The sequence below is a fragment of the Somniosus microcephalus genome, chromosome 9, assembly GCF_052327205.1.
Source record: "Somniosus microcephalus isolate GS21.2 chromosome 9, FLI_Smic_1.0, whole genome shotgun sequence".
Classification (NCBI taxonomy): domain Eukaryota; kingdom Metazoa; phylum Chordata; class Chondrichthyes; order Squaliformes; family Somniosidae; genus Somniosus; species Somniosus microcephalus.
In genome coordinates, this window is record NC_140995.1 from 236,929,932 (window position 1) to 236,942,905 (window position 12,974).

Here is a 12,974-nt window from a genome sequence, read left to right on the forward strand (position 1 = left end):
TGGTGCTTGCAGTGCAGCCTCTATACTCCAAGCCCCAGAGAGCGTCACATCCAGCCCTCTGGTGCTGGCAGTGCAGCCTCTATACTCCAAGCCCCAGAGAGCGTCACATCCAGCCCTCTGTTGCTTGCAGTGCAGCCTCTATACTCCAAGCCCCAGAGAGCGTCACATCCAGCCCTCTGGTGCTTGCAGTGCAGCCTCTATACTCCAAGCCCCAGAGTGTGTCACATCCAGCCCTCTGGTGCTTGCAGTGCAGCCTCTATACTCCAAGCCCCAGAGAGCGTCACATTCAGCCCTCTGGTGCTTGCAGTGCAGCCTCTATACTCCAAGCCCCAGAGAGCGTCACATCCAGCCCTCTGGTGCTTGCAGTGCAGCCTCTATACTCCAAGCCCCAGAGAGCGTCACATCCAGCCCTCTGGTGCTTGCAGTGCAGCCTAGGTTTTTTTCTCGATGAGCAGTAATCTCGCTGTCTTTTCTGTTACAGGAAAGCATCAAAGTCAATGCACAATGGATATTTTTGAGGTGATGAAATTGAAACAGAATACTGAAATGCCAGTGTTGGATTGTGAATCTCAAGCAAGCTGCTGTTGGCTGGAATACAGATGAGCAAAAGTGATGATCGGGGTTGCGTTTTGCAGCTAGCCCAGCATTACATTTTGAACCTTGAATTTGTCCAGGTTGCTGTCAGTTGTTGTTTGGGATGGCTGTTTGGTCTCGATGTATTGTAAAGCAGACTTGCCAGGAAGTATAGTTAATTGAAAAACGGAGGGACTAAGTTGTAGGAATTTCTCTTCTCTGGTTGTATTGATGTTTCTGCTTAACTGATGAGGTGCCTTATTCTGGAGATTCAGCTTTTCCTTACCAGTCTACATATATTCAGTCTATGGAGAGAGTCTACAGTAGTTATTGTGATAAAACGTATCTGGGACATTTGGGCTCCTACTAGCTGACTGAGATCGAAGCAGCAAATAGAGAAATGATTGCAAGGTTCAGGATGTCTTACTGGAGGTAGACTAGGTTTAGTCGATACATGACAGACCTATGAAATGATTAGCGAGAGGGTAAAAATCAGGCTCTAAAGACTTGGCTGTTTTTCATGCTGATGCTCCAAGCACTGTTTTGGGGATTACAACGGAGGAGAAATGACTGGACCTTCCCCTCAATGAAACCACATTCCTCTCTCTCTCCAGGTTTTCTGGCACCAGCTGAACAGAACATATTGGGTGCACTGGCACATGATTGAGATCATTGGGGATGGATCAAGTGGGCAGGTGGAGAAGGAATCGCAGGAGAAAGCTTCTTCCCTGGCTGAAAACCTTAAACTAACAACAGGTAAATGTGTGAGCACGTAAAATCAATCATTTCGAATGGCACGCAGCACCATAGGAACATAGAAGTGTGTTAGGACATGGAATTCACCAGTGTGTCCGGTTGTACAATCAATCCTGCAGAGACATCTCTTAGCTCTTCAGAATTCCTTTCCTTCCTTTCCCCCCCCCCCCCCCCCCCCTATAACTTTTCTCCCTCACTATCCTGTTGGTGTGATTTACAGGGTCCCAAGGGCACCAGCAGCACTCGCACATGTGGCCATTTCTCTTTGAGAGGTGGTGTTCGGAGGCGAATGAGTTTTGAAGGGAACTGCAGCTGAAGTTGCTGCTGTTCCCAGCGGGAATTACTTGTAAATGTAGCACCCAGCAGGAGTCACCGGATAGTGAGCAGGCACAGGAGCTGCGACTGGTTTGACCCCTTCCTAGCCCAGATCCCTGCAGCCAATTGTGAAATCCTGACTGCTACACCAGGTGAGGCCAGTTAACGTGGAGCAAGTGGTGAAGCGCACGGGATGTTCTGGCACTAGATGGTGCCTTCATCCACTAAACCGCTGGTGGTTCTTCCCTCAGAGTGGTGAGAATGTGGAGCTCGCTACTGCATGGAGTGGTTGAAGCGATTAGCATCGATGCATTTAAGGGGGAAAGGAATATGTTGACTGGGTGAGATAAAGTAATGTGGAGCACAAACACCGGCATGGACCTGTTGGGCTGAATGGCCTGTTTCCGTGCTGTAAAACTTTCTGTAACTCTACACAATTCTGCATCGCAGTGTGGCTGGCAGCCTGAATATCGTGTGTGCAAACCTCACCGTGGCCAGTTGTGAAATTGAGTTCAATAAATCTGGCACCAGCAAAATGACAATGAAAGCTGGCAGGTGTCACAAAAACTCAACAGGGTCACTAATGTCATTCAGGGAGGGGCTTGGCACCCCTACCCGGTCTGACCTACATGTGTCTCTATTCCGTAGGCACCAGGGATGGGTAATAAATACTGCCTTATCAGTGTTGTCTGAATTCAAGAACAAATATTAAAACATTTGGTTGTTAGACAACTGACAAGTGTGGGTTTAAGCCTTCACTAGGTGAACAGCAGGAGCACCTCACGAGGGCTGTTGTGAGTAGATCTTTCGCCAGCCCCCTGACAACAGCATGGACACATCATACCTCAGAGCAGTGTTCTAGGCCCAACCATCTTCAGCTGCTTCATCAATGACCTTCCCTCCAACATAATGTCAGATATGGGGATGTTCACTGATGCCTGCACAATGTTCAGCGCCATTCACAACTCCTCAGATAATGAAGCAGTCCATGCCCGCATGCAAAAAGACCTGGACGACGTTCAGACTTGGGCTGATAAGTGGCAGGTAACATTCAGGCCACACAAGTGCCAGGCGGCAATGACTATCTCCAACAAGTGAGAGTCTAACCACCGCCCCTTGACATTCAACGGCATTACCGTCGCCGAATCCCCCACTATCAACATCCTGTGGGTCAACATTGACCAGAAACTTAACTGGACCAGCCACATAAATACTGTGGCAACAAGAGCAGGTCAGAGGCTAGGTATTCGGCAGCGAGTGTCTCACCTCCTGACTCCCCAAAGCCTTTCCACCATCTACAAGGCACAAGTAAGGAGTGTGATGGAATACTCTCCACTTGCCTGGATGAGTGCAGCTCCAACAACACTCAAGAAGCTCGACACCATCCAGGACAAAGCAGCCCGCTTGATTGGCACCCCATCCACCACCTTAAACATTCACTCAGTGTGTACCATCTACAAGATGCACTGCAGCAACTCGCCAAGGCTTCTTCGGCAGCACCTCCCAAACCCGCAACCTCTTCCACCTAGAAGGACAAGGGCAGCAGGCGCATGGGAACACCACCACCTCCAAATTCCCGTCCAAGTCACACACCATCCTGACTTGGGAATATATCGCTGATCCTTCATCGTCGCTGGATCAAAATCCTGGAACTCCCTCCCTAACAGCACTGCAGGAGTACCTTCACCATCCGGACTGCAGCGGTTCAAGAAGGCGGCTCACCACCACCTTCTCGAGGGCAATTAGGGATGGGCAATAAATGTGGCCTTGCCAGCAACGCCCACATCCCATGAACGAATAAAAAAACAACCTCACTGGATGGTGATTCCAGCAGTCTGACCTCACTGTGAATGGTGAATCCAGCTCCAACCTCACTGTGAATGGTGAATCCAGCTCCGACCTCACTGTGAATTGTGATTCCAGCTCCGACCTCACTGTGAATGGTGATTCCAGCTCCGACCTCACTGTGAATGGTGATTCCAGCTCCGACCTCACTGTGAATGGTGATTCCAGCTCCGACCTCACTGTGAATGGTGAATCCAGCTCCGACCTCACTGTGAATGGTGATTCCAGCTCCGACCTCACTGTGAATGGTGAATCCAGCTCCGACCTCGCTGTGAATGGTGAATCCAGCTCCGACCTCGCTGTGAATGGTGATTCCAGCTCCGACCTCACTGTGAATGGTGAATCCAGCTCCGACCTCGCTGTGAATGGTGAATCCAGCTCCGACCTCGCTGTGAATGGTGATTCCAGCTCCGACCTCACTGTGAATGGTGAATCCAGCTCCGACCTCGCTGTGAATGGTGATTCCAGCTCCGACCTCGCTGTGAATGGTGATTCCAGCTCCGACCTCACTGTGAATGGTGATTCCAGCCCCGACTTCACTGTGAATGGTGATTCCAGCTCCGACCTCACTGTGAATGGTGATTCCAGCTCCGACCTCACTGTGAATGGTGAATCCAGCTCCGACTTCACTGTGAATGGTGAATCCAGCTCCGACCTCACTGTGAATGGTGATTCCAGCTCCGACCTCACTGTGAATGGTGATTCCAGCCCCGACCTCACTGTGAATGGTGAATCCAGCTCCGACCTCACTGTGAATGGTGATTCCAGCTCCGACCTCACTGTGAATGGTGATTCCAGCCCCGACTTCACTGTGAATGGTGATTCCAGCTCCGACCTCACTGTGAATGGTGAATCCAGCTCCGACTTCACTGTGAATGGTGAATCCAGCTCCGACCTCACTGTGAATGGTGATTCCAGCTCCGACCTCACTGTGAATGGTGATTCCAGCTCCGACCTCACTGTGAATGGTGATTCCAGCTCCGACCTCACTGTGAATGGTGATTCCAGCTCCGACCTCACTGGTGGTTGCAGCATCTTACCTCGCTGAATGGTGGTTACAGCATCTTACCTCACTGGTGGTTGCAGCATCTTACCTCACTGGTAGTTCTAGCAGTTAGGAGTGAACTTCAGCAACTGTTGCTTTCCCTTTTGCAGCCCAGTCGTAATTCCAAGCCCAGAATATGAGTGCTGGATTACTCAAGGATAGTCAACACGGATTTGTTAAGGGAAGATTGTGTCTGAATTTTTAGAGGAGGTGACGAGGGTAGTGTGCTTGATGTAGTTTATATGGACTTTAGCAAGGCTTTTGATAAGGTTCCTCATGGCAGACTGGCCATGAAGTTAAAAACCCATGGGATCCAGGGCAAAGTGTCAAGTTGGATTCAAAACTGGCTCAGAGACAGGAAGCAGAGGGTAATGGTCGGTGGGTGTTTTTGTGACTGGAAGGCTGTTTCCAGTGGGGTTCCGCAGGGCTCAGTACTCGGTCCCTTGCTTTTTGTGGTATATATCAATGATCTAGACTTGAATATAGGGGGTATGATTAAGATGCCTTCTTAACCACCTTATCTACTTGGCCTGCTACCTTCAGGGATCTGTAGACATGCACTCCAAGTTCCCTTTGTTCCTCTACACTTCTCACTGTCCTACCATTTAATGTGTATTCCCTTTCCTTGTTAGCCCTCCCCAAATGCATTACCTCACACTTCTCCGGATTGAATTCCATTTGCCACTGTTCTGCCCACCTGACCAGTTCATTGATATCTTCCTGCAGTCTACAGCTTCCTTCTTCATTATCAACCACACAGCCAATTTTAGTATCAAATCGAGGTGTTGCTTAACTAGGAGGCAATGTAGGTCAGTGAGCACAGGGGTGATGGGCGAACGGGACTTGGTGCGAGTTAGGGCACGAGCAGCCGAGTTTTGGATGATCTCAAGTTTACGTAGGGTAGAATGTGGGAGGCCAGCCAGTAGTGCATTGAAATCGTCAAGTCTAGAGGTAACAAAGTCATGGCTGAGGGTTTGAGCTGAGGCAAGGGCAGAGACGGACGATGTTACGGAGGTGGAAATAGGCGATCTTAGTTATGCCACGGATATGTGGTCGGAAGCTGATTTCAGGATCAAATATGGTTGCGAGTAGTGTGGTTCAGCCTCAGACAGAAGTTAGGGAGAGGGATGGAGCCAGTGGCTAGGGAGCGAAGTTTGTGGCGTGGACTGAAAGCAATGGCTTCGGTCTTTCCAATATTTAATCGGAGAAAATTTCTGCTCATCCAGAACTAGTGACCGTGGAGGGGTCGAGAGAGGTAGTGGTGAGGTAGAACTGGATGTACATGTGGAAACTGACAGTGTTTTCAGATGATGTCACCAAGGGGCAGCATGTAGATGAGAAATATGAGGAGGCCATGGATAGATCCTTGGGGGACACCAGAGGTAACGATGCGGAAGAGAAGCCATTGCAGGTGATTCTCTGGCTACGATTAGATAGATTAGAATGGAGCCAGGCGAGTGCAGTCCCACCCAGCTGGTCGACGGTGGAGAGGCATTGGAGGAGGACGGAGTGGCCAACCGTGTCAAAGGCTGCAGACAAGTCAAGAAGGACGAGGAGGGATAGTTTACCTTTGTCACAGTCACAAAGGATGTCATTTGTGCCTTTGAGAGCTGTTTCGGTACTGTGGCAAGGGCGGAAACCTGAATAGAGGGATTCTAACATGGAATTGCGGGAATGATGGGCACTGATTTGGGAAGCGACAACACGTTCAAGGACTTTGGAGAAGAAAGGGAGGTTGAAGATGGGACGGTAGTTTGCAAGGACCGAGGCGGTCAGGGTTGTTTTTGGGAGAGGGGGACAGTACCTGAAGAGAGAGAACCGTTAACAATGTCGGCTAACATGGGAGTCAGAAAAGGAAGTTGGGTGGTCAGCAGTTTGGTGGGAATAGGGTCGAGGGAGCAGGAAGTGGGTCTCATGGACAAGGTGAGCACGGAGAGGTCATGAGGGGAGATCGGAGAGAAACTGGAGAAAGATGCAAGTTCAGGGCTAGGGCAGGGGGAACCTTAGAGGATGTTTGGCCTGGTGGGCTAGGGGAAGGAAGGGAAGTGGCAGAGGCAGCTGAATGGATGGTCTCAATCTTAGAGACAAAGAAGTCCATGAGCTCCTCACACTTGTTGTCGGAGGTGAGGGTGGAGGAGGCGGGAGAGGGGTTTAAGAAGACGGTTAGCAGTAGAGAATAGAGGCCGGGGTTTATCTTTGCATTCCAGAATGATTCTGGACTAGTGAGCAATTTTGGCAGATGAGACCAGGATCCGGTAATGCTTTATGTGGTTCAGCCAGATCTGGCAATGAATGGCTAAACCAGTTGTCCGCCATATCCGTTCAAGTCTGCGTCCCTTGGACTTAACGGAGCGGAGATGAGGGTCGTACCAGGGGAAAGGTCAGGGTGAGAGAGAGTCATTGTTTTAATAGGGACTAGGGCACCAAGGTGGTGGTGAGGGTGTGGTTGAGCAGATCGGTAGCTGCAGAAATGTGGTGAATGGGGGGGCCAAAGGCTGGACAGTTGGGATTTGATAAGTGCAGTTGAAGTGCACTAGGGTGCGCGGATGCACGCGCACACTGATCCCGAGCTTGCGGGCAGTTGAATTGAAATGCCGTGCAGAGAACTAGACAGTAGCTAGAGCAGGGGCGGGCCCCAATACACACTGACCCTGGGAATCCAGGCAGACTCGTTTGTGAGTTTTTTTTACAAATCGTTTTGTGAGACTTGTGACCTCAGACCATCCAAATTACAGCTCTTGAAGTGTGTTCCAATGGTTGATGGGATGCTTTGTAATGCCAGGAGGAGTTTGGCTTTCTCCCTTGAACTTTGACCTTTCAGTGAGAGAACCCCTCGCTCTGATTATTCACCTTTCAGTGAGAGAATCCCTCGCTCCGATTATTCACCTTTCAGTGAGAGAATCCCTCGCTCCGATTATTCACCTTTCAGTGAGAGAATCTCTCGCGCTCTGATTATTCACCTTTCAGTGAGAGAATCCCTCGCTCCGATTATTCACCTTTCAGTGGGAGAATCTCTCGCGCTCTGATTACTCACCTTTCAGTGAGAGAATCTCCCGCGCTCCAATTACTCACCTTTCAGTGGGAGAATCCCTCGCTCTGATTATTCACCTTTCAGTGAGAGAATCCCGCGCTCTGATTATTCAGGGGAGGGAGAGCGAGTGACGGGGGGAGGGAGAGCGAGTGACGGGGGGAGGGAGAGCGAGTGACGGGGGGAGGGAGAGCGAGTGACGGGGGGAGGGAGAGCGAGTGACGGGGGGAGGGAGAGCGAGTGACGGGGGGAGGGAGAGCGAGTGACGGGGGGAGGGAGAGCGAGTGACGGGGGGAGGGAGAGCGAGTGACGGGGGGAGGGAGAGCGAGTGACGGGGGAGGGAGAGCGAGTGACGGGGGAGGGAGAGCGAGTGACGGGGGGAGGGAGAGCGAGTGACGGGGGAGGGAGAGCGAGTGACGGGGGGAGGGAGAGCGAGTGACGGGGGGAGGGAGAGCGAGTGACGGGGGGAGGGAGAGCGAGTGACGGGGGGAGGGAGAGCGAGTGACGGGGGAGGGAGAGCGAGTGACGGGGGGAGGGAGAGCGAGTGACGGGGGGAGGGAGAGCGAGTGACGGGGGGAGGGAGAGCGAGTGACGGGGGGAGGGAGAGCGAGTGACGGGGGGAGGGAGAGCGAGTGACGGGGGGAGGGAGAGCGAGTGACGGGGGGAGGGAGAGCGAGTGACGGGGGGAGGGAGAGCGAGTGACGGGGGGAGGGAGAGCGAGGGCTTTAAACTAATTAGTGGGGGGAGGTTTCAAGAGAGCAAAAAATAAAAATGTCAGCGGAGAAGGCAATAGAGCAAGGTAGCAGTGGGCGAATTAAAAACCAGAGCGTGTCAGGAAGGGGCAGAATGGATAAAGGTAAAGTAGTAAAGGGGATAAAAGCAGGAATAAATTGTCACAAAACATATTTAAAAGTTCTTTATCTGAATGCAAGCAGCATTCGTAACAAAATAGACGAGTTGACGGTACAAATAACTACACGTGGGTATGATCTGGTGGCCATTACAGAAACATGGCTGCGAGGTGACCATGACTGGGAACTAAACATACAAGGGTATTTGACAGTTAGGAAAGACAGACAGAAAGGAAAGGGAGGTGGGGTGGCTATGTTAATAAAGGATGGAATCACTGCAATAGTGAGAAATGATATTGGGTCAAAGGATCAGGATAGTGAAACGGTTTGGGTGGAGATAAGGAATAATAAGGGGAAAAAGTCACTAGTGGGTGTAGTCTATAGGCCTCCTAACAGTTGCAACTCTGTTGGCCGGAGTATTAATCAGAAAATAGTTGGGGCTTGTAATAAGGGAACAGCTATAATCATGGGGGATTTTAACTTTCATATTGACTGGACAAATCAAATTGGGCAGGGCAGCCATGAGGAAGAGTTCATAGAGTGTATTAGGGACGGGTTCCTTGAGCAGTATGTTACTGAACCAACCAGGGGGCAGGCAATCTTAGATCTGGTCCTGTGTAATGAGACAGGATTAATAAAAAATGTCCTAGCAAAGGATCCCCTTGGTATGAGTGACCATAACATGGTTGAATTCCAAATTCAGTTGGAGGGTGAGAGAGTTGGATCTCAAACCAGCATACTGAGCTTAAATAAAGGAGACTAGGAAGGTATGAGAGCAGAGTTGACTAAAGTGGACTGGGAAAATAGATTAAGGTGTAAGACGGTACATGAGCAGTGGTCTACATTCAAGGAGATATTTCACAACTTTCAAGAAAAATATATTCCACTGAGGAAAAAGGGGCATCAAAGAAAAGACAGCCATCCGTGGCTAAGTAAAGTAATAAAGGACAGTATCTGACTGAAAACAAGGGCATATAAAGTAGCCAAATCTAGTGGGAGGATAGATGATTGGGAAGCATTTAAAAGCCAGCAAAGAATAACTAAAAGATGAATTAAGAAAGGGAAGATAGATTATGAAAGTAAACCAGCAAAAAATATAAAAACAGATAGCAAGAGTTTCTACAGCTATATAAAAAGAAAAAGGGTGGCTAAAGTGAACGTTGGTCCCTTAGAGGATGGGACCGGGAAATTAGTGGTGGGGAACATGGAGATGGCAAAAACGCTGAACAAATATTTTGTATCAGTCTTTACAGTAGAGGACACTAAAAATATCCCAACACTGGACAAACAGGGGGCTAGGGGGGGAGGAGCGTCGGCGGGAATTTCAGCGGCAGCAGCGGGGCTATAAAAGGCTCCAGAGACCAGGTAAGGCCTCAGAGCGTCGGCGGGAATTTCAGTGGCAGTAGCGGGGCTATAAAAGGCTCCAGAGACCAGGTAAGGCCTCAGAGCGTCAGCGGGAATTTCAGCGGCAGCAACGGGGCTATAAAAGGCTCCAGAGACCAGGTAAGGCCTCAGAGCGTCAGCGGGAATTTCAGCGGCAGAGCGGGGCTATAAAAGGCTCCAGAGACCAGGTAAGGCCTCAGAGCGTCGGCGGGAATTTCAGTGGCAGTAGCGGGGCTATAAAAGGCTCCAGAGACCAGGTAAGGCCTGAGAGCGTCGGCGGGAATTTCAGCGGCAGCAGCGGGGCTGTAAAAGGCTCCAGAGACCAGGTAAGGCGTACCAGTCTCCGAACTCGGAACTCAGAGGGAAGGAGAGAAGTAAAAAGAAATCGAAGTGTGACGTCACCAGAAAGCAGATAAGTGATTGGTTGGTGAGTATTTCTCTCTTTTTAAACTTAAACTCTGTGGTTTATAGTTTCTAAGGTGTGATATTCATCATCTAGAATCGGGGCAGAGGGTATTTAAAAATAATATTAATAAATTAAATTAATTACATAGAATGGGAGCACAGGTGATGTGTTACTGCTGCAATATCTGGGAGCTGGTGGACACCATTGATGCTCACGGTGATCACATTTGCAGTAAGTGTTGGCTGCTCGAGGAATTCCGGCTCCGTGTTGATGAGCTGGAGTCCGAGCTTCAAACACTGAGACACATCAGGGAGGGGGAGAGTTACCTGGACTCTGTGTTCCAGGAAGTAGTCACACCAATTAGATTAACTAATTCAGATGTAGTCCGTGGTCAGGGACAGGAGGGTGTGACTATGAGTGAGGCAGGTACGGGGATCCAGGAGGTAGTGTTGGAAGAGCCCTTGCCCTTGTCCAACAGGTTCGAGGCTCTTACTCCCTGTGAGGACAGGAGCAGGGACTGCAGAGAGGATGAGCAACCTGGCCACAGCACCGTGGAACGGGGGGCCATTCAAATGGGGGGAGTAAAAAGAAATGTTGTAGTGGTAGGGGATAGTATCATAAGGGGGATAGATAGGGTTCTTTGCAGCCGAGAGCGAGAGTCCCGAAGGTTGTGTTGCCTGCCCGGTGCCAGGGTTAAGGATATTTCCTCTGGGCTGGAGAGAAACTTGGAGTGGGAGGGGGAGGCTCCAGTTGTCATGGCCCATGTTGGTACCAATGACGTAGATAGGACAAGGAAAGAGGTTCTGCTGAGGGAGTATGAGCAGCTAGGGGCCAAATTAAAAAGCAGAACCACAAGGGTAATAATCTCTGGATTACTACCTGAGCCACGAGCAAATTTGGCTAGGGTAAATAAAATCAGAGAGTTAAATGCATGGCTCAAAGACTGGTGTGGGAGAAATGGGTTTTGCTTCTTGGGACACTGGCACCAGTACTGGGACAGGAGAGAGATGTTCCGTTGGGACAGGAGAGAGCTGTTCCGTTGGGACAGACTTCACTTGGCCAGTGCTGGGACTAGAATCCTGGTGAATCGAATAACTAGGGCTGTAGAGAGGGCTTTAAACTAATTAGTGGGGGGGAGGTTTCAAGAGAGCGAAAAATAAAAATGTCAGCGGAGAAGGCAACAGAGCAAAGTAGCAGTGGGGAAATTAAAAACCAGAGCGTGTCAGGAAGGGACAGAATATATAAAGATAAAGGTAAAGTAGTAAAAGGGGTAAAAGCAGGAATAAATTGTCACAAAACATATTAAGTTCTTTATCCGAATGCAAGCAGCATTCGTAACAAAATAGACGAGTTGACGGTACAAATAACTACACATGGGTATGATCTGGTGGCCATTATAGAAACATGGCTGCGAGGTGACCATGACTGGGAACTAAACATCCAGGGGTATTTGACTATTAGGAAGGACAGACAGGAAGGAAAGGGAGGTGGGGTGGCTATGTTAATAAAGGATGGAATCACTGCAATAGTGAGAAATGATATTGGGTCAAAGGATCAGGATAGTGAAACAGTTTGGGTGGAGATAAGGAATAATAAGGGGAAAAAGTCACTAGTGGGCGTAGGCTATAGGCCTCCTAACTGTTGGTCGGAGTATAAATTAGGAAATAATTGGGGCTTGTAATAAGGGAACAGCTATAATCATGGGAGATTTTAACTTTCATATTGACTGGACAAATCAAATTGGGCAGGGCAGCCTTGAGGAAGAGTTCATAGAGTGCATTAGGGACGGGTTCCTTGAGCAGTATGTTACTGAACCAACCAGGGGGCAGGCAATCTTAGATCTGGTCCTGTGTAATGAGACAGGATTAATAAAAAATGTCCTAGTAAAGGATCCCCTTGGTATGAGTGACCATAACATGGTTGAATTCCAAATTCAGTTTGAGGGTGAGAAGGTTGGATCTCAAACCAGCGTACTAAGCTTAAATAAAGGAGACTATGAAAGTATGAGAGCAGAGTTGACTAAAGTGGACTGGGAAAATAGATTAAGGTGTAAGACGGTACATGAGCAGTGGTGTACATTCAAGGGGATATTTCACAGCTTTCAAGAAAAATATATTCCACTGAGGAAAAAGGGGCGTAAAAGAAAAGACAGCCATCCGTGGCTAAGTAAAGTAATAAAGGATAGTATCCGACTGAAAACAAGGGCATATAAAGTAGCCAAATCTAGTGGGAGGATAGAAGATTGGGAAGCATTTAAAAGCCAGCATAGAATAACTAAAAGATTAATTAAGAAAGGGAAGATAGATTATGAAAGTAAACTAGCAAAAAATATAAAAACAGATAGCAAGAGTTTCTACAGTTATATAAAAAGTAAAATGGTGGCTAAAGTGAATGTTGGTCCCTTAGAGGACGAGACCGGGAAATTAGTAGTGGGGAACATGGAGATGGCAAATACGCTGAACAAAGGAGATGGTACTCGGTAAGATAATGGGACTTAAGGCGGATAAATCCCCTGGACCTGATGGCTTACATCCTAGGGTCTTGAGAGAAGTAGCGGTAGGGATTGCGGATGCGGTAATTTTCCAAAACTCCCTGGATTCAGGAAAGGTCCCAGCAGATTGGAAAACAGCTAATGTAACGCCCTTATTTAAAAAGGGAGGTAGACAAAAGGCTGGAAACTATAGACCAGTTAGCCTAACATCTGTGGTTGGTAAAATGTTGGAGTCCATTATTAAGGAAGCAGTAACAGGACATTTGGATAAGCATAATTTA

General features: G+C 49.0%; 1 protein-coding gene across 4 annotated transcripts in view; it reads left to right on the plus strand.

Moving 5' to 3' along the window:
- Positions 1-12,974, plus strand: part of cul9 (cullin 9) — a 401,996-nt gene that overhangs the window by 166,726 nt on the left and 222,296 nt on the right. For all 4 annotated transcript variants that reach the window (XM_085998049.1, XM_085998046.1, XM_085998048.1 and 1 more), the window contains one exon: positions 1,188-1,329. In XM_085998049.1, the coding sequence (XP_085854175.1) occupies positions 1,188-1,329 (142 nt within the window). The remainder of the gene's footprint in view (positions 1-1,187; positions 1,330-12,974) is intronic.